The 23,000-nt window shown below is 49.9% G+C and overlaps 1 protein-coding gene across 1 annotated transcript; it reads right to left on the bottom strand.

Annotated features, from left to right (window-relative positions):
* Positions 1–1,319: 1,319 nt before the first annotated feature.
* On the bottom strand, positions 1,320–22,195 carry PSMC2 (proteasome 26S subunit, ATPase 2). Its single transcript, XM_040971236.1, has 12 exons — positions 22,031–22,195; positions 20,249–20,286; positions 19,719–19,800; positions 18,991–19,090; positions 12,267–12,398; positions 11,271–11,343; positions 10,372–10,467; positions 8,584–8,748; positions 7,759–7,846; positions 1,918–2,120; positions 1,736–1,832; positions 1,320–1,649 (listed from the first exon to the last, which is right to left on the bottom strand). The coding sequence occupies exons 1-12, from the start codon at positions 22,098–22,100 to the stop codon at positions 1,492–1,494; spliced, it is 1,302 nt and encodes a 433-aa protein (XP_040827170.1). The 5' UTR covers positions 22,101–22,195; the 3' UTR covers positions 1,320–1,491.
* Between the last annotated feature and the right edge of the window lie 805 nt (positions 22,196–23,000).

Raw genomic sequence — 23,000 nt, 5'->3', positions numbered from 1 at the left:
GGACCACCTGTAACTCCCTCTAGCTAAACATACGTTAACTCCCTTCTAAGCCAAGGACCACCTGTAACTCCCTCTAGCTAAACATACGTTAACTCCCTTCAAAAACAGGAGGCAAGGGCCCGGCGGCGCCGTGGCCTAGCGGCTAAAGTCCTTGCCTTGAACGCGCTGGGATCCTATATGGGCGCCGGTTCTAATCCCGGCAGCTCCACTTCCCATCCAGCTCTCTGCCTGTGGCCTGGGAATACAGTGGAGGATTGGCCCAAAGGACCCTGCACCCGTGTGGGATGCCCGGAAGAAGTTCCTGGCTTTGGCATAGCATTGCATTGGTTGTTGCACTCACTTGGGGAGTGAGTTGCACTCCCAACTCACTCCCCGAGTGAGTCTTCCTCTGTCTCTCCTCCTCTCTGTATATCTGGTCTCTCTGTATATCTGGTTCTGTCTTCGGACCAGAAGATCTTCCTCTCTCTGTCTCTCCTCTCTGTATATCTGGCTTTCCAATCATAATGTTAATGCAGCCCCAATGTCAGGGTCGCTCACAGGCTGACTACAGTGAGCCTTGGTGAGCTCAGCACCCCAGTCTGGGCAGGTGGCTGGAGTGTCTTCCAAAGAAGCGCTTCATTTCATATCAAAACACTGGTTGAGGTTATGAATGAAGGGCTTTACTTTCTCTAAAGACTTTTCAATACAACTCATCCTTTTCTATGCCACTTTGACTATTTTGCAGCTTATGAGTATTGAACCTCAATATAAATATTTGTTACCGTCTGGGTAAGCGGCTTTGGTGAAGGGGTGACTGGGGATCGGGTGATGGCTACAGATAATGTTCAAGTTCTAACAGTCTTTATACACTTCACTGCAGACCAAAGCAGAACTTAGGCAAAGAATCTCAACCCCTCCACAGGTGGCCTGGTCTGGATCCTCTAAGGGAAACTGGCATGTGGGCACACATTTTACACAATTCACCACACTCATCTATTCTGGGTTCACTTGAAATCAGAAGCAAAGCAAAATCTAGTCCACCATATGCTTCTCCACTTTCAAAAGGGTTAAGCCAAAACAGCATTCGACACAGACGGTAGGGAAATATAACTGCTACACGTTTATCTCCATGGACCTACATGAGCTGTTTTAATGGTAGGGTCCATCTCAGACAAACTTGGCCTTGATGCCCTACCGTCATGCTGAGTCAATTAGGTCGGAACGTGCACTTCCCTTAGATCAAGATGCCCGGGACTGTGCTCACTGGGCAGTGGATAAACACGACGAGATGACACATCTGACCCTCTTCACAGTCACGGGCCAAAAAGCACATGTTGTAATCAGCTTTTCTGCCCGGTGATACTGGGCACCACTTTTTATTATACTACAGAGAAGAGAGATGTGGAAAGCATACAATTTGAAGCCATTTCTTTGTTAGCAAGTCGTCATTACCAAGTCTGTGTGGGGCTGGAATTGTGATGCCACGCGTTGCCGTCCGAAAGCCTTCGGGGCTCAGTTGTACGTCATGTACCGGGGAGTAGCGCTGAATTTGGCGTAAGATTTGATGACCTTATTTACAGCCTCCAAGAAGTCCTTCTCAGTCGCGATCTTTCGCCGCGCTCTGATGGCAAACATGCCAGCCTCTGTGCAGACACTTCTGATCTCGGCCCCTTTCAGACCACAAGAAAGGTAACTGAGCTTTGTGGAAACAGCCCCACCCGACCGACCGACACACAAGCCACACCTTTCCACTCACCGGTGCTGTTTGGACAGAGTCGAGCCAGCAGTTCAAATCTGATGTCCCTTTCAACGCTCATCGAACGCGCGTGAATCTTAAAGATGTGAGTCCGACCCTAACAAGGAGAGCGGTGACAACTGTTAGCGTGGGGAACATCATACAGGCAGCCCCGCTGCCCTGCAGTGGGATGCCCGGCTCACCTCTAGGTCAGGCAGGCTAAATTCGATCTTTCTGTCCAGTCTCCCCGGCCTCATCAGCGCTGGATCCAGAGTGTCGGGCCTGTTGGTGGCCATCAGCACTTTAATGTTGCCCCGGGGGTCAAAGCCGTCCAGCTGGTTGATGAGTTCCAGCATTGTCCTCTGCACTTCGTTGTCACCCCCTGCCCCGTCATCAAAGCGAGCCCCTAGGAAGACAAGAGCAAACACGAGGTTTTGGTGCCCATCTGGGGTAGCAGTATGCCCAACTCTAAATGACAGTAAAAGCTGGTTCCACTCATGCTGTGCCCAAGTACTCATTTCAAAACAAATTCTGTTAAGAATGGCCTGCTTTGGGCCCAGCGCGATAGCGTAGTGGTTAAGGTCCTCGCCTTGCATGCCCCGATCCCATATGGGCGCCGGTTCTAATCCTGGCAGCTCCACTTCCCATCCAGCTCCCTGCTTGTGGCCTGGGAAAGCAGTGGAGGACGGCCCAAAGCTTTGGGACACTGCACCTACATGGGAGACCAAGAAGAGTTCCTGGTTCCTGGCTTCAGATCAGCGCAGCACCAGTTGTTGCGCTCACTTGGGGAGTGAATCATCGGACGGAAGATCTCCTCTCTGTATGTCTGGCTTTACAATAAAAATAAATCTTAAAAAAAGATGAGTGACTGAGACCAAACACATGAGTGAGACTTCCTTGCTTTCAAAAGCATTCATGTGGGCCTGGCACAGGTAGCCTGGTGACTAAAATCCTTGCCTTGCACGCACTGGGATCCCAGGTGCTCCACTTGCCTACTTATGGCCTGGGAAAGCAGCAGAGCATGGCCCAGAACTCTGGGACCCCTCACCCACGTAGAAGACCAAGAAGAAACTTGTGGCTGCTGGTTCTGATCAGCTCAGCTCCGGCTGTTGCAGCCACAGGGTGTGAACCAGTGGGTGGAAGATCTTTTTCTACCCCCTCCTCTCTATATCTGCCTTTCAAATAAAAATAAATTTTTAAAAAAATGTATCGTATTTGCTTAGCAGTATTTTTTTTCTTTAAGGAATTTGGTTTTTTAAAATCAAGAACACTTAATACAACATACACCTGGATGAGGCAACATAGTAGCAGGCAAATTTTAGCACTGTAATAACATAACTCATAGACAACAGACTCGAATGAGCATTAGACAGTAGCAACACTACAAAGGCATATGGGGGGAATCAGGAGTGATCCTGACAACCTCTTAACAGGAGGTCATATGCACAGGGCAGGGGACCCCAGAGCGGAGCAGGCAGACAGGAGGCGGCTTGTATCCCAACCCTGAAGACTCCCAGATCCTCACCAAGGACTATCAGTACGAGCACCAAGGAGACCCCGGGGAAATGGCGTGCCTTCAGAGGCCGAGAACTCTGAGGTCACCCACATGGGATGGAAGAAGCCCATTTGGATCTACCACATGGGATGGAAGAAGCCCAAATCCTGCCTTGCAGAATCCAACGTCATCGGAACGACAACCGGGAGCACTGAGCGGTCCGCAGAAACAGAAGAACAGTAAACTTCTTTCAGAACTAGGGAGAGGAGCTTTCTCTGGTCCTTGCCTGGTTCTGACTTTGGGTCCCCACCCTCCATCGTAATGATCATCAGGATCGCTCCGGAACCCCCTCAAAACTAACAAACAAACAAAAACTAGAATAGACAGAGAACAGCAAGGAAAGCTTAGAAACAGACAGGAAACAGTCAGCAGAGATGCACTTATAACTCACTGGGTGGGACACAAAGATTAGTTATTCCTCACTGGGGTATTGAAGATTTCTCTGCACACTCCTCCTAAAACTGTTCACCTAAACTGTTGACATATGTCTTGTTATAGAGTTAGACTACCCAAAAGACAGCCAGGTTCAACAAAATCATGCTTCAACTCTATAAACTGCTAAATACTAAAATTAAAATAGACATGAGACAGCTGAATAGTAATCTATAGCCATTTTAAGGTGTATAGAAACCAGTTCTATATAAACTAATAATTGAAATGTCAATGTAGAAGGCACAGGATGTGGTTCAGAACTTGCATTTTTTTTTTCTCTTTTAACATATTGGTTACTCAATACCATGTGAACTAATTCCATAACGTTATAAAATGTTACTGATGTTATGTCGGGGCTTTTAATTGATCGGGATGATACTCTGCTGGTTCTACCTTCAGACCAGAGATGGTCTCCCCAAGAAACCATTGAACTTATCTGAACAATAAAACGTTGGACTTTATACCTGGTAGATGCTTGCAATGAAAGAATCTCAACTGAATGTGAACTGTGGTAATGCAACAAGGTGGAGGAATCCACCATGGGGGAGGGTTGGGGGGGGGAGAATCCCAATGCCTATAAAACTGTATCACATAATACAATGTAATCAATTAAAAAAAATCAAGAACACTTATTTAATGCAATATACATCTGGATGAGGCAACACAGTAACACGCAAATTTTAGCACTGTAATGAGATTTGATTTCTTACAGGAAATTATCAGACTATAATAAATCCCCCCAAAAATTGTTCTTTAAAATATGTTAAGCCCTGGGCCCGGCGCGGTGGCGCAGTGGTTAAGGTCCTCGCCTTGCACGCCCGGGATCCCATATGGGCGCCGGTTCTAATCCCGGCAGCCCCGCTTCCCACCCAGCTCCCTGCCTGTGGCCCGGGAAAGCAGTCAAGGACGGCCCAAAGCTTTGGGACCCTGCACCGTGTGGGAGAACCAGAAGAGGCTCCTGGCTTCGGACCGACATAGCATCGGCCGTTGCGCTCACTTAGGGAGTGAATCATCGGACGGGAGATCTTCCTCTCTGTCTCTCCTCTCTGTATATCCGCCTTTCCAATTAAAAAAAAAAAAATGTTAAGCCCTTGGGCCCAGCGCGGTGGCGCAAGTGGTTAAATCCTCGCCTTGCACGCCCGGGATCCCATATGGGCGCCGGTTCTATCCCCGGCAGCCCCGCTTCCCTTCCAGCTCCCTGCCTGTGGCCCGGGAAAGCAGTCGAGGACAGCCCAAGGCTTTGGGACCCTGCACCCACATGGGAGACCTGGAAGAGGCTCCTGGCTTCGGATCGGCATAGCATTGGCCGTTGCGCTCACTTGGGGAGTGAATCATCGGACAGAAGATCTTCCTCTATGTCCCTCCTCTCTGTATATCCGCCTTTCCAATAAAAATATAATAAAAATAAATCTTAAAAAAAAAATATGTTAAGCCCTTAACACTGCAGAACTGTAGTACCTGCTATTAGGTGGATTCAAATATACTTTAGTCCTCTATACATGTCAATTTTCCAATCATTTTTACCAGAAAAGCAAGATAAAATCCTTCCAAATCTATTCATGTTTAAATTGGATAAATACTGCTATACTCATGTAAAGATACCAAAAAATGGAAGCTTCAAAACATGTACATAGACAAATCTAGCATTTTCTTCCTGTAGCTGACACTCTCCGTTTTGGAAAGGGCAGCTCTCAGCACCCTGACAGCACCCAACCTCACTGAATGCTAACCGTAAAAATGCCCAGAGTGCCATGCTGCATCATTACACAGCGGCGAAGCGACAGCCTCCGAAGGTACCGACTGCGATTTCCAAACTCCGCAACATCCAACCAATGCAAAGACTCAGGCAGCTGAGCCCCAAGAGTCCAACGGTATCACAGGGCCTCCCAGATCTAAGTCATTTGTATCACTAGGTTGGTCATGTACCAACGAACTGCGTGGGCATATGACACTCGACCAGCCTCTAAGAGTTATTACTGTAACAGTGCATTCAATAGTAAAGGCCTTTAGGACGGCTGAAGGTTTTCCAAGCCCCACATTTATTACTGGCCATCTCAAGAACCTGAGAAATAAACAAGGCACGATCCCCTTTCCCGTGTTGGCAAAGCCAGCTCAAACCCAACAGCAGTGCACTGACAAAGCACTGTGAATGACCCAGTGCTTTCATGAACGTCCAAAGGGGCAACTCAGGAGTGTGCAAGTCTGTGAGTGTGCAAGTGTGTGAGTGTGCAAGAAGGTGAGACCGCACGGCACACTGGGAGCCTGGTGAGTGTGGCCTGGTGTGCTGGGGTCCGTGCAGTAGGTATGGATGACACAAAGGTGTGAAGAGAACAGCTCCCTGCTTGGCAGGGCCTGGGGAGCTTCCAGCTGTTTGGCAGGGCCCTGCGGATTTCTCTCTGACCTCCTTGACGCAGTCTTACCCCCTGTTTGCATGGACACTCAAGCACCCCACTAAGAATTCTGTAATCTATTGAGGCATTGTTTGCCCCTGTGAGATGGCTTTGGCAACTACTGTGAGCTTAAGAGTTAACGTTATTGATAATGTCTTAGTGAGTGGGCCTTTAACTGCGCACAGGAGTACAATTAAACCCATGCCATTTCTGGACACCTTATTGTGTGCCTACCCATTGCCCTGAAATCAGGCCCAGACATATAGCATGCCTTCTGGGAAATGGCTTAACAAGAATTTTACAAACTAATGGAAGTGATGGGAGTATGAGCTGAAACTGCTATGGCAAAAATATAGTTGCTGTGACCTTAAAGGTTAGCCTGTCCTTGCAACTCTTTAGAGCATAGAAAATGTAGCTGCTTTAGCCGCTTTCATAATCTTTTAACTAGAGGAAATATAGGATGATTCTATTAACATCACAGAGATATACTTTTGATTATTGTTTGATTGCTTATGAGGCTGTAGAGCCTACAGTCGTAGGGGGATTTAATGTTTGAAACTTTTTGTCTTAAAGACCCTTATATTTTTTCTCTTTTGATGTATTTCTCCCATTATGTGATAGATAAAGTTTTGAAAATAAAATGTAGTAAGAATGTTTTACTAATTAGTAGGTAACCATCTGTGCCTTGGCCTTGGAGTTCTGGCTGTCACCTAGTGGCCACTTCTGAAGAATGAATAACGGCTTGCTTTTAAGAAACTGATTATAGTAACTTACAGAATTATCTTTAAGAGCACCTGGTTGACCATGAAGTAAAAATTAATTGAACATCTGTGCGTGCTGTCTTAGTTCTAAAGTAAAAGATAAAAATCAAACGTTTGTGCGGAAGTTGGTGATGTGTCTAAGAAAATAAAAAGAACAGCTTCTTCTTGAAAAAGCAAGCAAGCAAGAAGCAAGGAAGCAGCAAAAACGCAACAAGTGTCTGTGTCTTTCTTTATCGCCGACTCCACGCACCCTTCCTGTGCTCCGAACTCAGCTGGAGCTGGACTCCGGCACTGGTGCGGCTTCCCAGCCGGGCAGCCCTGGGAGGCGGTTCTGACGGCTGCAGCGACGGGTCCTGGCACTCTCGGGGCACTCAGGACTCTGCTCCCTGCCCTGGCTCGGCCACTGCAGGCCTGGGGGGGGGGGAGCACATGAACATGTGCCGACCCTCTTTCTCAAAAAAAAAAAAAAAATTCCTTTTATTCCTGGTTTAGTTGTATTAGACTGTGATTGACATTTTATACAAGATTAAAATAACAGATTGCCATCGTGGCTCAACTAATCAATCCTCCACCTTATGGTACCTGCATCCTTTGTGCGTACCAGTTCATGTCCCGGCAGCCCCGCTTCCCGTCCAGCTCCCTGCTTGTGGCCTAGGAGAGCAGTCGAGGACGGCCCGAAGCCCTGGGACGCTGCTTGGGAGGCCCAGAGGAAGCTCAGCTCTGGCCGTTGTGGCCACCTGGAGGATGAACCAGAAAATGGAAAATCCCCCTCCTTCCACCTCTCCTTTCCTCTCTAAATCTGCCTTTCCAATAAAAATAAATATTTAACAGAAAAACTCGAACGTATTCACTGGAGAGCTTTTGATAAACCCAATGTTAAGGTATCTCCTGAAATATCAGTCTTACCTCCAATGGCATCGATTTCATCAAAGAAGATGAGGCAGGCTTTTTTTGTTCTGGCCATTTCAAAGAGTTCACGAACCATTCGAGCCCCCTAATGAAAAGAGGTATTTGTTCATTCAGAGCTGACTTTAATAAAACCTTCTGAAATACAGTGGTGACGCTACAAGCTTCTCCAGCACTGATTCCTCATCATATTCTGACCTATTACTTTACACTAAGGACTGAAGTTTACCAGCTAGACCACCATACCCTAGCCTCCAAACTGCTGTGGTTCCCCACATTCTAGTTAACAGTAAGTAATAAGGTTTAAGCTCTCAAGAAGTTAAACTAACACTTCTAAGGAGAAGTGAAACCTGAGGACCGGAATGCATCCGACGTGTCACTCGGAAGCCCCATCACTGCACCGTGCGTGTGAGCAGCGACTGCAGTCACAACTCACGCAGCTCTCACTCTAGTTCTGCGAACACACTGACCATGACTGTCTCACAGAGCAAGGTGCGCAGCCCGGGATCTGGTCCCCGGGATCTGGTCCCCGGGATAGGCAATCGCTCCATATTCTCCCATGACGGCTGACGCACTGAGCTCGCAGATCAGCTCTTAGCAAACCCACACCCTCTGGAGCCGAGAGCCCACTGATGCCAACTGTGAGCAGTGGGCTCGTTCCAAATGCCCACGGGGGCGGGGGGGCAGCTTCTCGGCTCCCAAACTGGTTAGTTACGCCAGAACCGTTCAGTCTGCCTCCCGCAATGTGGGACCGCCATCTGAGTGCATTCCTACTTCAACAAATGGTACACTGGGCAACACACCCTTTCGTTTTGATGGATTTACCTCACCGACGTACTTCTGCACGAGTTCGGATCCAATAACCCGGATGAAGCAGGCATCGGTGCGGTTGGCCACCGCTCGCGCACAGAGAGTCTTGCCTGTGCCCGGTGGACCGAAGAGCAGCACGCCCTTGGGTGGCTCAATGCCAAGGTTAACAAACCTCTCTGGCTGCAAAAGAGACAGCTTTTACACTTGGCACTTCTGAATCATAAGAACCAAAGTCACTAAGTCCGTGATCAATATGATTTCGCTCAATTCTAAGACAGAAAATCTAAACCAGATTCAGTTCAACAAGTAAGGCCGAACAGCTTTTAGAATCGTTTCTACTATCCAGTCTTAACATTTTTTCCCTAATTTTGAAAAATTATAATGGCTCAAGATTTAGAATATTATCTGCTCTTCAATAGTCTTTCTACTATCTTTAGAGTTCAACTTGATCGGGCCCAGCGTGATAGCGTAGCAGCTAAAATCCTCGCTTTAAACGCACCAGGATCCCATATGAGCACTGGTTCTAATCCCGGCAGTCCCACTCCCCATCCAGCTCCCTGCCTGTGGCCTGGAAAAGCAGTTGAGGACGGCCCAAAGCTTGGGAACTATACCCATGCAGGAGACCCGGAAGAGGCTCCTGGCTTCAGATCGGCTCAACTTCAACTGTTGTGGTCACTTGGGGAGTGAACCAGTGAATGAACAGCTTCCTCTCTGTCTCTACTCCGCTCTGTGCATCTGACTTTCAAATAAAAATAAATCTTTAGAGTTCAACTAGATTAATTTAAGCTCACTTCCTCTTGATGTCATTAGAATACTTGGTTTCTTCTAGAACACTCAGTAGCAAGCACACTTAGCCTATTGCTAAAGGCTACACCTCAACCACCCTCCTCACTTTAAGAAGTTCTTCCTCCGGGACCCGGTGGCGTGGCCTAGCAGCTGAAGTCCTCGCCTTGAACGCCCCGGGATCCCATATGGGCGCCGGTTCTAATCCCGGCAGCTCCACTTCCCACCCAGCTCCCTGCCTGTGGCCTGAGAATGCAGTGGAGGACAGCCCAAAGCCTTGGGACCCTGCACCCATGTGGGAGACCCGGAAGGAGTTCCTGGATCCTGGCTTCGGATCAGCACAGCATCGCCCGTTGCGGTCACTTGGGGAGTGAATCATTAGACGGAAGAGTTTCCTCTCTGTCTCTCCTCCTCTCTGTAGATCTGACTTTGTAATAGGAATAAAATAAATCTTTAAAAAAAAAAGAAAAAAGTTCTTCCTCCGGGCCCAGCGCCATGGCCTAGCAGCTAAAGTCCTCGCCTTGCACGTGCCAGGATCCCCTATGGGCGCCAGTTCTAATCCAGGCAGCCCTGCTTCCCATCCAGCTCCCTGCTTGTGGCCTGGGAAAGCAGTCAAGAACCACCCAAAGCCTTGGGACCCTGCACCTGCGTGGAAGACCCAGAAGAGCTCCTGGCTTCAGATTGGCACAGCACTGGCCATTGCGGTCACTTGGAGAGTGAATCATTGGACAGAAAATCTTCCTCTCTGTCTCTCCTTCTCTGTATATCTGTCTCTCCTTTTCTCTGTATATCTGACTTCGCAATAAAAATACACTTTAAAAAGTTCTTCCTCCTTGAAATATGCTCAGCCACTCAATTCTCTGCTGCTTCCTCAAAGCTGATCCGCTTTCCATAGTTTGAGTCTTCATCCTCAGAGATTTCCACTAAGGAAGACATCAAGTGGAAAAGCTAACCAACACATGAGCCTTCCAGTGCAAACACAAGTTCGTACAAAGGGAGATTGAACACTCAGCCACTTACATGAAGCAGTGGGGTTTCAACCACTTCTCGCAACTTCTCAATCTGTTCCTTGCAGCCACCAACATCGCTGTACGTGACATCAGGCTTTTCCTCCACCTAGGACAGAGCGCAACGTACGACAGTCACTCGCTTCTGAGTGCCAGTTCACACCCAATACAGTAGACCTAATATCCACGATGGAAAAGTCACATAGCTTAACAGCAATGCAACACGCGGCTGGCACTGTGACGCAGGCTGCTTAACCGTAGCCCCTTCTGCCAACAGGTGGAATGCCCAAGTCCCGGCTGCTCCGCTCCCTATGCAGTTCCCTAAAACGTGCCTGGGAAGGCAGCTCGTGATGGCTCACATGCTGGGGGCCATGCTCCTCCACAGGAGACCTGGATGGAATCCCAGATTCCTGGTTTCAGCCTGGCACAGCCCTAGAGCAGGCCCTGGCAGCCCTCTCTGCTCGCCTTGATCCTGCCCCAAGGCCTGGCTGCACTGACTGTCCACCCGCATCATTCTTCCTTCCCGGTCCTGCCTGGGAAAGCTCGGTGCCGGGGCTGCAGGGTCGCCCACCCCGCCGGCCACAGACGGCCGCAGTCCTCCCACCTTCCCATCTCTCCCACCCAGGAACTGCTGGAATTCCAGGCGCCTGGCTTCAGCCTGGCCCCGCCCCAGGCACCGGAGGAGTGATCCAGCAGGTGGAAGGTCTTTTTTTTTCTGCCATTTTGCTTTTCAAACTTTTTAAGATAAACCTTTTAAACAACCAACTAAGAAGAGAGAACACAGCGTTCACTGCCCTGAACTACTCGGCACATGACACGGTTAGGATGCTAAGTGTCGGACACACCCTGGTGTCTGTGGAGACTGACACACTCGGGTGACAAGCTGCGACTCCCTCCCTCCCAGCTGCTCACCTGCATCATGGTGACTGTGGGATCAATCTTGGGAGGCAGTGGAATGTGGATCTGATACTTATTTCTGTCCACACTAAGGAGGGTAAAACACACACACACGTTACGATCTGTAAAGTTTCAAAGTACTTTTATGGCTGCTCTTTTATCATCAAAATCATACTTTAAACAAGCCAGAAGATTTCTCAAAACTCCCTCAAACTACTACGGAGAGTAGCAAGGCTCGCCCTTGCTGTGACAAACTCGCCACTCTGAAATGACAAATAACCTGTACAGCAGCAACAAAATGACCCAAGGGAGGAAGAACATTTTTAACTTGCTCAGTGACTCAGATTCCATGGGGCATCTTAAAGCTCATACTTTCTCTACCTGTAATAACATTTTACCTAACTGGACCAGAAGACTAAGATTCTGCATTTGCCTGGATCCTGGCAGTTGGCCATTGTTGGGTGTGGTGGTGGTGGAGGAAGCTGCTCAGCAGTCAAAAGCAGAGACAGAGCAAAACATTCAAGTGTAGAAATAAACTGGATTGGGCCTGGCACGATGGCGCAGTGGTTAGGGTCCTCGCCTTGCACGCCCGGGATCCCAAATGGGCACTGGTTATAATCCCGGCAGCCCCGCTTCCCACCCAGCTCCCTGCCTGTGGCCTGGGAAAGCAGTCGAGGACAGCCCAAGGCCTTGGGACCCTGCACCCATGTGGGAGGCCCGGAAGAAGTTCCTGGATCCTGGCTTCGGATCGGCATAGCATCGGCCGTTGCGCTCACTTGGGGAGTGAATCATCGGACGGAAGATCTTCCTCTCTGTCTCTCCTCTCTGTATATCCGCCTTTCCAATAAAAATTAAAAATAAATCTTTAAAAATAAAGAGAAAGAAATAAACTGGATTGTCCCTCAGTGCCCCAAGGTGTCCAGTGCATCCTCTCTCAGCAGAGCCAAGGACGTGTGCGTGACAGGGTGCCTTCAATGAGAGACAACTACTTACTGAAAACGGGAACCTTACCCAACCCTCATTCCTTCCTCGATGTCCGTAGGTGCCACCTGATCACTAAGATCCACCACAAACTTGGCAAACTGCTTCACGTTGATGATGTATTTCGGATCCTCGGAATCCGCGTTGATTATCTTCGTGCACCTAACACACAAAAAGGAAACCTAAACCATGAGGAACGAAGTCCGGTAATGGGACTCTCCCCTGGGCATGGAGTACGCCAAGGAACAGGTGCAAACCAAACCCACAGAGGCCAGGCCACGAACACAGATCCCTCTCTAAGCCTGACCAAGGCTTACTCAACTCGAGCCACACCATAAAATTTTCATATGGTATACCCACCTGTTCAAGTAAAGGCAAGCACTTCATCAGAGACAAGTTCTATAACCTCAGTTTTCATAATCACCCTTCTATTATTAGTGATACCTCTTTATATCTTAAGTTGCCTTCCTTCTTTTTTCCCTGTAAGAAGTAGCCATCTTCAGCAACCCCCCCCCAGTGTAGCGATTGTGGGAGGCACCCCTGCCGGGCTGGATCCGAGGCTGGGGACTCAGCAGGTCAAAACCACTGCAGTGGAAAGGCAGTGACTGAGTCCTTGGCTTTGGACGGCCAGTACAACAGATGATGCCAGGCTCTGCCTGCTGACCGCAAGCTCTGGGGTTTTTAGGATATGAAATTGCTGCTTAGGGACTCCTATTAATAAGGCCAGCTTTAGCGTATGTGAGAGATGAATTCTGGATGATTCCCGGATCTAGGGTCCTGAAACTTTCAGGTAAGCGTGGGGACTGAGACCTGATGGTTTCGAGGGGAGTGTCATGAGATCTATTTGAGCCAGACTGAATGCCCAACCAAACTAGGAATCCTGAGAAGGGCTATTAGCATAGAGCATCACTGACTGCCACACACGAGTCCACACCAAAGCTATGGATGGGGTCTAACTGGGCACCATTACCTGACTGGGTGGTGGAACAGTGGACTGGTCACATTTGTCAGGGTCAAGACACTTATAGTACGCGAGAGAATTTGGTCCAGGGTTAAACTCCATGGGGGGGTGGGTCCCAGGACGGGCGTCTCATGTCTGGATCCCAGACGCCAGCCACCACGTGCACAAGGAGAACTGTCCCTGGGCGGCCAGGTGTGGCAGCCCGGCCTGGACCTCTGGGGTTTTGGTTCTTTGAATCACTGTTTAGGTAGCTCCAGGTTGAACCCACTATACTTCTAGGACGTGACTCAATCCTAAAGATTCCCCATGACAGTAACTCTTCCCTTGAAGAACTTGTAATCACTGAACAATGCTGACCACCAAATACCAGGCCAAGCAATAGCTATGGCTCATATCCTGTTACCTGATATGATGATGGGTCAGGAGAAGGGTCTCATTAAGCAGGGTCATTGCATTAACTAGCACTCGAGAACCATATCCGGGAGTAGATTCTGTGGAGGATTTGTGGGCCTAACCCTGTAGAAATTCTAGCCTAACTGGTTAGCTCAAAAGAGATGGAGTGGTGATGGACTGAGCTAGGGGTGACCAAGGAGCCTGCCATCCATCACAGGTAAAGGAACCCGCAAACATCTGGACTGCTCAAGGCAGCAGCACCCAAATGTGCATCCTGAATGGCGTGTGGGCTGGGCCGGGCTGCAATGTTCACCAGCTCATACACGGCCAAATGGAAGGCCAGCCTTCACTGGAACCTGGCTTAAACCCAATGGCATGTATGAGAACAGGGTCTGGGAGGGGATCGGGGGAGAAACTTCTGAAACTCCCCTGGCGAGTAATAGTTCCCACTGGTGAACATGTGGTCCAGACCTGGGGATCAGACGAGCTGGGCAAGGGAGCTCCAACAGCTGGCTAACGTGTCAACTGGTAATGGGACAGGGTGGACCGGGCAGTACTGAGTAAACCTTAGCCCACAAGCAAAACTAGAGACCAGGATGGAGCACAGGTCAAGCCGAGCTAGGCTCATGTACTTACTGGTCTGCATGAGCCAGGCACGCGAAGCCACAGTGTCTAAGGCAGGGGTCAGCACAGGTAAGGGACTGTGCCAAGCTGAGTCAGAGCAACCACTGGCATGCGCGTGAACTACGGCTGGGAACAGGCCCGGTTGGGAAGCTAAGGGGACAACCCTAGCTAGGTGGAGGTTTCCAGCAAGAGGCGCATGGGCTGGAATTGGGGCTGCATTCTTATCAGGACACAGTTGTAGTCTCCCTTGACACAAGTGTGAAATGAGACTGGACGCACCAGGCCGAGCCAGACTGCAACACCCTCTGGTGTTCTGGAGGACCAAGGTAGATGTGGGACGGACTAGGCAAGGTCTCAACCCCTAGAGCTATGTGTGAGCTGTATGTGGGTATGGACAAGCCATGGCTGGGCTGAAACGTCCTACAGCAAGAACCAGAATGGGTTGAAGGCCAGTCAGGAAAAGCACTGTTCCTGCTAGGACAGGAGGTGAACTGAGTAGTGCTGGCTCATGGACCCACTGGTATGTGCAAAATCTGGCACTCAGAGGGGTTCTGATGGAGGAGCCTGGGCAACTCCTCTGGCAGGACATACACCCAGCAGGTAAGCGCAAAAAAACATGAAACAGCCCAGAAGAGGCCATGGAAAGTGTCCCACTGGCATACACTTGGCAGGGGTCATGAGCAGATCAGGCTGAATCAGTTCACGTCATCCACTGGCAAACCCAAGCACCGGAACAGAGTGTGGGTCAAGCCAGGTTCAGTCCCGACAAACACCAGTGCACAATACGGAATGCCGAGGTGAGGTTGCCGAGGTGAGGTTGCCTGTGCCAGATGAGATCACAGCACCCAACCAGCACACGTGAGACCCAGGAAATGAGGGGGCAGGGCCAGCAGGGGAGTATGGGGTTGTTCCCTTGCTGGACAGCTACTCTCACTGGAGAGCATCAGCCGGGATGGGGCCAGACCAGACTAGGCAGGACTACAACATCTGTGCACCTCATGTGGACTAGATCTGGGAAAAGCCAAGCTGGGCTGATTATTCCTACTGGTGCAAACAAAATTAGAGTGGGTGAAGGTTGTTTGGGCTTAGCCACAGCATCAGCTGGCAGAAGCTGGCACTGGGGGCTCATTCTGTCAAGTCAAACCACAGAACTACCTGGAGAGTGCACAATCCAGGAGTGGGAGTGGCCTGGGAGGGAAAAAGTGGGCTCCTCCCTCTTGGATTACCACTTCCATGGGAGGGCATGAAAACTAGGACAGGGGCTGGGGTGGCTAGACAGACACCCAACAGCATCTGTGTGGGCTGCATACTGGAACTGGCTAGAGGGAACAAGGTTTGTACGAGAGCAGAAGGGGATGTGGGACAGACTGGACTACTGCCACATATACTGGCAAACCAGGGTAGGGGTCGGGCCTGGTAAGGGTTATTGTGGGTCGCTCCAACTAGGCTGCAGCCTACTGGTTTATCTGAGGGCCGAGTAAGTGCTGGGCAGAACCAGACTGGACTGCGGCACCCACTGGTTCCAGTGGAAGACAGGGATGGAAACAGAACCAACCCAGCAATTGCAACCAACAGCTGATCAGGGCCAGGCCCTCTGCTTGCTAGTACATACAAGAATCTGGTCAGGGAACACCTCAGACAAAGTTTCTTTAGGGATTCCCCCAATCGAGCTTCCAGACTCAGAACCCAAACCAAGAAAACAGAGAAGACAGAACAGGTCAATCAACCATCTCAGCTATATGATGGCAGTGAAAAACTGGGCAAACGGAGACTCTATGATGGACTATGTCAATCAGTGGACTCTTCAACGACCTCATCGTGCTTGGAGTGGTGAGAGCGGCAGCAATTCAGAACTGCTGAACTATCGAACTATCAATCCACTTGATCAAGACCCTCGGAGCGTGCCTCACATTGGGGACATGGGGCAGGTGTGAGACTGGGTGGGGCTTCTCCCTTAAAATCCTCTTATATCAGATACATTAAGGAAATTACAGAACTAAAATATAAAAAAAAGAGATGAAAATGCCAACCTCATTTGATTAAACAGGTATTACGCATATCAAACTGTCACACAGTGCTTCATAAATATGTACAGTGAAAATAAAATGAAGTAAAACAATCTTGGGACAAAAATTAAAAAAAAAAAAAAGAAGTAGCCATCTTGACATATTAAATTCGCTAGTAGGTGTGTTTTGAGTCTTTCCCGAGTTTAAACTTCAAATTCCTTTTAATTCCTGCTGTTTTTTAATGTATTCATTTCTGTGTGACTGGGTGCAGGCGAATTCTCAATACCATTTATGGTGCAGTATAAAATAGTCAACTTTCTGTCCTCTGGGTCCTTCACCACTTAATAAAACCAACTTAACCAGAAGCTTGCTGCCTGAGCAATAGCAACACACACAGCGATGATGGCAGCTTCTGGAGTCTGAATGAGCAGGGCTGAGGGGGCAGGGAGGGAGCAGGGTGGGGGGGCACCGCGACCACCTGCCAGAGTCCACCAGGAAGGGGCACAGGAAATGGGCAGACATTTCACAAAGGAACAAACCCAAATGGCAAACAAACATGTGGAAAAATGCTCAAGTTCCCTGGCAATTAGGGAAATCCAAATGAAGACAACAATGAGGTACCACCTAACGCCAGTAAGGACGGCCCACATACAAAAAAGCAGCCGAGTCCAGCAGGAAGAAGCACGTGCAGACGAGACTCGATCCCTACTTTCCCCTTTGGAGCTTGTCAGTACCACCCACACGGAGAGGGGCTCTGGGGTCCACAGTTCAGGGAACACATGCAGGGACCGCTAACCGCAGCCTGCAGCAACAGCTGATGCTCAACGCGTTCAAACTCCAGACAGCCGTGAGAGGCTTGCCACCACCCAAGGCATATTTACTGAAGAGACACAGCTCCGTCTCAGAGCGGTGGACCCTCATGCCAGCCGCCTCTCCCCCTCTCCCCCTCTCTGCTGCACACCTAAAGCCGACAGCCTCCCAGCCACACCGGGCTGTCCGGCAGCCAGTGGATCTTGGGGCGCTCTCCTCTCTGCCTCACGTCCCCGGTACAGATGGCAGACTCCCTCCAGTACACACCCAGGGCTGTGGGCTGAAGCAGGAAATGGGGCTCAGCTCCTTCAGCTCTCATTGCTGCCGCCCGGGGAAGTTACAGCAGAGCTGGAGCGCAAGCCAGTTCACCAGGACTCAAACCGGCACTCCGACCGGGAGGTGGGTGCTCTGAGCAGCTGCTTAGCGTGCTATGCCACCATGTGCACCCCAGAAAGGCTTTCTTTAAAGGGCATAGTTTTTTATTTAAGAACATGAAAAAAATATACATGTGAAAAAGCAGTAACTCAGAAGAGAGATCTTCCAACCCTTGGTTTCCTTTCCAAATGCCCACAGCAGCCAGAGCAGGGACAGCCTAAAGCCAGGCACCTGGAAACACAGCCAGGTGTCCCACATAGCCTAAGTGGTCGTTTAGACCCCAATCAAACTAAACCATGAACAGATGAATAAAAAACAAAAGGCGGAAAGAGATGGGAGGACAGACAGGAGGAAAGAAAAGTAATCTTCAGCTATGGCATAGAAATAAAAGGTTTTTAAAGATCATGATAAAATTCAATAAAGTATGACTATAGCCTTAGATTGGATGGGGCTTTACTAAGCAACAGTAATATCCAAAAGGTATAATGAAAATATTGCTACATTTTTCCCCCTAAAAATTTTAAAAATCAGCCTAATACGAGGCATCAATTAATACATGTAAATATATGAAATGATTCTATAAATAAGAAACAACCCAACAGAATAAGACGCAGATAGTCAGAGAAATAAGGGAAGTACCTGGACAGGTGACCAGCACAACGCAAATTGAAAAGAACTATTTTGCTCCTTATTTCCTGGTAAAAGTGTAAAATTGGATATAATTACATATTTTTGTTGCTCAAACAGGCACCTGCTTCTCTGTGCTTAGAGGTCAGACCTTGTTCTCACAGATGGCACAATTACCCACACCTCCGACCACACGGCTCTACTTGATTGGCACTGCACCTCCGACCACACGGCTCTACTTGATTGGCACTGCACCTCCGACCACACGGCTCTACTTGATTGGCACAGCACCTCTGACCACAGGCCTCCGCTCTGGGCAGCCCATCTTGCTCGCCCCCAGGGAGCACCTCAGCTGAGTTTCTGCTCACCCCCAGGGAGTGCCTCAGCTGAGTGTCTGCTCACCTCCAGGGAGCGCCTCAGCTGAGTGTCTGCCACCCCCAGGGAGCGCCTCAGCTGAGTGTCTGCTCACCTCCAGGGAGCGCCTCAGCCGAGTGTCTGCTGCAGGGCCATGCACACAACCCAAGCTGCAAGCAGCCTGACATCTATGCAGCACTTAATTTAAAACCAGAGAAAGGAACAATAAAAATTTAAAAATATAAATAAATAGCAAAGGAAATAGAGTAACTCTCCACTGAAGACAATGACAGATTTATAAACACACATAATAATGTAAAAGCAAGATCCTGAGCCGTTTCTTCGCACACTCACACGTGCATGAAGACGCAGTGCAAGCACACGCAGGAGCAACGTTGGGGCTGTGCCTAAGCAAAGGCAGCAGGAGAGCAATAGGGGAGAAGGGATGGTTCTCCAGTTAGCTCTGTGTCGTTTTGTAGCGTTCTGACCTTTAACCTTGCGCACTTTTGTAACATCAGATAGCTTTACTTCCCTGGAATGTGCAATGTGCAATAAAAATGCTGGCGCTGAACAATGAAAAGGCCCCCCGAGCACTGGGGCTTACCTGGCAACCTGCAGAGGCTGCTCGCTCTGGAGCGTCTGCTTGTCCGCGGCCAAATCCCACAGCGCTGGCGGGGCCAGGCCAGTGTCGGACTCCTTGATGCCTACAGAGACGGACGGGAGAGAGAGACAGTGAGGCACGGCGCACACCCTCCGGGCGGCGCTCTCAGCCCCAGCATCACCGCCGCTCCGGACTCGGTGCTCCCCGGGGCTGGGCACCGACAGCACTGCCAGGCCGCGGTGTGCCTGGCCTCTGGCCACCGGGACCACACTCTCGAGCAATGAGGATCAGAAGCCTCTCTGGACATCCCCCCAAAGTCGTCCAGAGCAGCGAAATCGCTCAGGCCGAACATCGCAGCCCTAAGACTTATCAAGCTAATATCTGAACATATTTGACATCTTCCGTGTGAGTCAAACACTACAGAACTGCACACTGTCGCCAACTATCGGCCAACAGCCCGCTTGCTTCAAGCAGTGCTATGCAGAGAGCAAGATTGTATGCAATTAAAAACTCTAACTTGGTATTTACTGACCAACACACGCTCCTTCCTTAGGAGGAGGGGGCCTCGAGATTGTACAAGCGTTAAATGGGGTATAAAAAGTAATGAGAAGGGCTAAATGAGATTCAATCTAACATTTCTTTTACAACGCAGTAAGACATAAAATTTAAAGTCTTCTGATACACGCGGCATAGGACGGGTAAAGGATGGACACGGAAATCACAACACGTACCGGTGAGCTCGTTAATTTTCTTGAGAAGCTGCTGGATGTCATCTTCGACCTGTTTGATCTGCCTTGAGTAAGTGCTCTGACCCTGCGGGACGGAGATGGACTGAGTCAGGAGGGCGTCGGCCGCTCACACACAGCCCTTCCTGCGCCCCGGCCCGGCTTCCCACCGTTCCCAAAGACACGGGGAAGGACACAAGTGCTTCTGTGCGTTAAAACCCCGCGTCCTGCACTACGCCCAGCTGCGTCCACTCTAGAGGCACACAGGTGTCAGCTCTGCGGATCCTGCTCCGGCAGGGCGCTGCGCTTCAATTACAGGTCTTCAAAAAACCCTGGAAAAACGCAGCCGTGCTCGGCGCCTTACTGACCAACTGAGACCGTAAACAGGGATTTTTTTTTTCTCCAGGGAAGGTTGCCACAGACTGCCACACACTTCATTTTGAACTAATTGTAAGGATAATATCAAACGGCCTCCCCAACCCGCCCCCCCACCACCACCACAAAAAATCTGTTTTCCAGACACGGATAGAACTTACATAGGTTTTCAGCAAGGCAATGTCCCCTTCATCCAGGGCTGAAAGAAAAATCACACGTGAGATCCACAAAGGAAGGGAAGCCGATACATGTTTCTGTTCAATTCAAATGGTTTTAGACGACTGCCAGAATATTACAATGATATAAATACAATCATCAAATATTTCCTTAAGGACCCGGTGCTTTAGCCTAGTGGTTAAAGTCCCCCACCTCGCACTCGCAGGGCGCCAGTTCTAATCCCAGCTGCTCCACTTCCCATCCAGCTCCCTGCCTGTGGCCCGGGAAAGCAGGCGACGATGGCCCAAAGCCTTGGGACCCTGGCACCCGCGTGGGAGACCCGGAAGAGGCTCCTGGCTCTGGATCAGCTCAGCTCCAGCCATCGTGGCCGCTTGGGAAGTGAATCAGCAGACAATAAAAATAATAAAATAATTCTTACAAAAAAAAATACTTCCTTAAGTCAAGGAACTTGTATCTAATTGAGGGAAGGTGCTTTTAAGCGTATTGTATACTTTATATGCAATATAAAGTGTCCATCCATTAAGGACATTTGGTTAAAACAAATTAGCCAAATTAGCTAGATTCACAGAAGCGAATACACAACGTAACCATTAAAAAAAAATCACCAATGGTATTTACAGGAAGCGAGCCAAGAAATATCACCTTAAAAAAAAACATGACTTGCTTTCACACAAAATGTTTTTTTTTTTTTTTTTTTTTTTTTTTTAGTATTTCCCTTATATCTGAAAGACAAAGAGACCCCCACGGAGTTCTCAGCTCCTGCTACCCCGGCTGCCACAGGCACCCGAGGGGCGAACCAGCACAGGAGAGGTGTCTTTCAAATACACAGGATGGTACTGGGGGGCTGGCACGCAGCCTAAGCCTCTCCCTGCAGCATGCCCTATGGGTTCTGGTTTGAGTTCCGGCGGCTCCAACTGCGATCCAGCTCCCTGCTAGTGGGAAAGCAGGAGCACCTGGGCCCACCCCTGCACACACAGGGGAGACGCACAACAGCTCCCCAACTCCTGGGTTCACCCTGCCCGCTCCCCGCCTCTGCAGCCACCTGGGGAATCCGCCAGAGCATGGAAGATTCTGTCTCTCCTCCCTCTTTCTGCAACTCAGCCTTGCAAAAAAATCTTTAAAAAAAAAAAAAAAAACAGTAATAATAACAGCACAGGTGAATCCGGCTTTAGAGCTCAGGTGACAACTCAAAGACAAAACGAACGGACTGATGCGGGAATGACAACGGTTGAAAGCAGCAAAAATAAATAAATAAACCTTAGAGAAAGAACACGAGGGCACGACACAGGGCAGAGAAAAAGCGAAGGATAAACAGGAAAGGTTCGCTGGGAGAACGGAACGTGGCGGAACGCCAACACGCTCCACCACAGGACAGGACAGCAACAGGTGGAGAGAGGGGGGGAAAATTAGCAACCCGCAACACTCAGGGCTATCCAGAGCAGGGAATCCGGGCTCCCATGCATCATTTTTAACAGATTTGTAGGGAGAGAAGCCCCGGCGAGAGGGGTTGACAGTGGGGGCAGGTGGTGGCGGAGGAGGACGAGCAGGGCTGAGCAGCGTCTGGTGTTCGGGTCCAGGAGGCAGTCAGACCCGGGGCCGGGGGGTCGGGTGAGCTTCCCCAGGCCCCAAAAGGCCGAGAGCGGAGACGGGAAGGGCCGAGGGCCGAGCAGGAACAGCCATTTGCCTCGGCTGCAACCTTGGGACGGGGAGGAGGAAGGCCGAGAGAAGGCCGCCCGGGACGAAACCCACGCCGGGCCCCGACTCACCTCGGATGGGCTTGTCGTCTTTCTCGTCTTCTTTGGTCTTGCGCTGGTCGGCCCCGAGATAATCCGGCATTTTCGGGAGATCCGGGAGGCCTCGGTTCCAAACGAGATTACACAGCACGTACTTGCCCGCTTCCGGCGGCGCTCTCCGTCTCGCTTCCCGACCGGAAGTGGAGCGGTGCGGGGACCGCTTTCCTCGGCGCCCAAGGCGGAAGCGGGGCCGGCGGACGTCCGGTGTGTAAGGGAAGAGTTTGCCGGTGTAATGTGTCTATGCCGGGATCGGGTCCCTGGGGACTCCCTGAGCAGCAAACGCAAACGACTCACTCGGCATAGACGGATTGTTATCTCCATCTCACACGGCTGTGTAGGTGAGCAGTGGTCCTGCTAGGGAAGTTGCGCCTGGAATAGTGGAAAACTCAAGAATTAAAGTGGGACCTCAAAGCTGTTGACCCCAAAGAAGATGAACAAATGACCCCACCTCCCTTGGGCCAAGACGAATCAAAACCAATTAGATACGGGCTGATATCCGTTAGGGTGAATGCTAAACAATAACAGGAGAAACGTGTGGGTGAACGTGTGGCAAAAAGAAAGCCTTGTCCGTGGATGTTTGGGTTTTCGGATTTTAGGGTCCGAAGGAGAAGAGGTTTGCCAGGCAGAGAAGGCTTGATTTTGGAGGGGACAGAAAAGGGGGCGTAGAACGGGGAGGGGTTTGAAAGCAGGCCAATTTATTCGGTTTAAACACTGAAGCAGAGTTCCTTTTTAAGCAGGTGGCTGGGTGAGGTGGAGAGCTCCCAGGGGCAGTTCCGTCCTGCGGTATGCAGGAAATTAATGTATGAAAGCATAAAAGAGCGAAGGCAGTAATGAGTTAATTTCTGGTGCTCCTTGCAGAAGATGACACACAAAGTCTATTTTGCCCCATCTGTTCCAGAGATCACTGGGGATGAGCCTGCTTCCTCTGGTTTCCTGAGCTCGT

The sequence above is a fragment of the Ochotona curzoniae genome, unplaced genomic scaffold (assembly GCF_017591425.1).
Source record: "Ochotona curzoniae isolate NIBS_2020 unplaced genomic scaffold, NIBS_Ocur_1.0 contig_21, whole genome shotgun sequence".
Classification (NCBI taxonomy): Eukaryota; Metazoa; Chordata; class Mammalia; order Lagomorpha; family Ochotonidae; genus Ochotona; species Ochotona curzoniae.
This window is presented reverse-complemented; position numbering and strand designations above follow the sequence as displayed.

Coding starts and splice junctions, on each gene's coding strand:
- PSMC2 (XM_040971236.1), bottom strand. CDS start 22,100: ATGCCGGATTATCTCGGGGCCGACCAGCGCAAGACCAAAGAAGACGAG. Junction 8,749..10,371: donor TTGAAACCCCACTGCTTCAT/GTAAGTGGCTGA, acceptor TCTCTTTTGCAG/CCAGAGAGGTTTGTTAACCT. Junction 7,847..8,583: donor TGCAGAAGTACGTCGGTGAG/GTAAATCCATCA, acceptor TCTTTTCATTAG/GGGGCTCGAATGGTTCGTGA.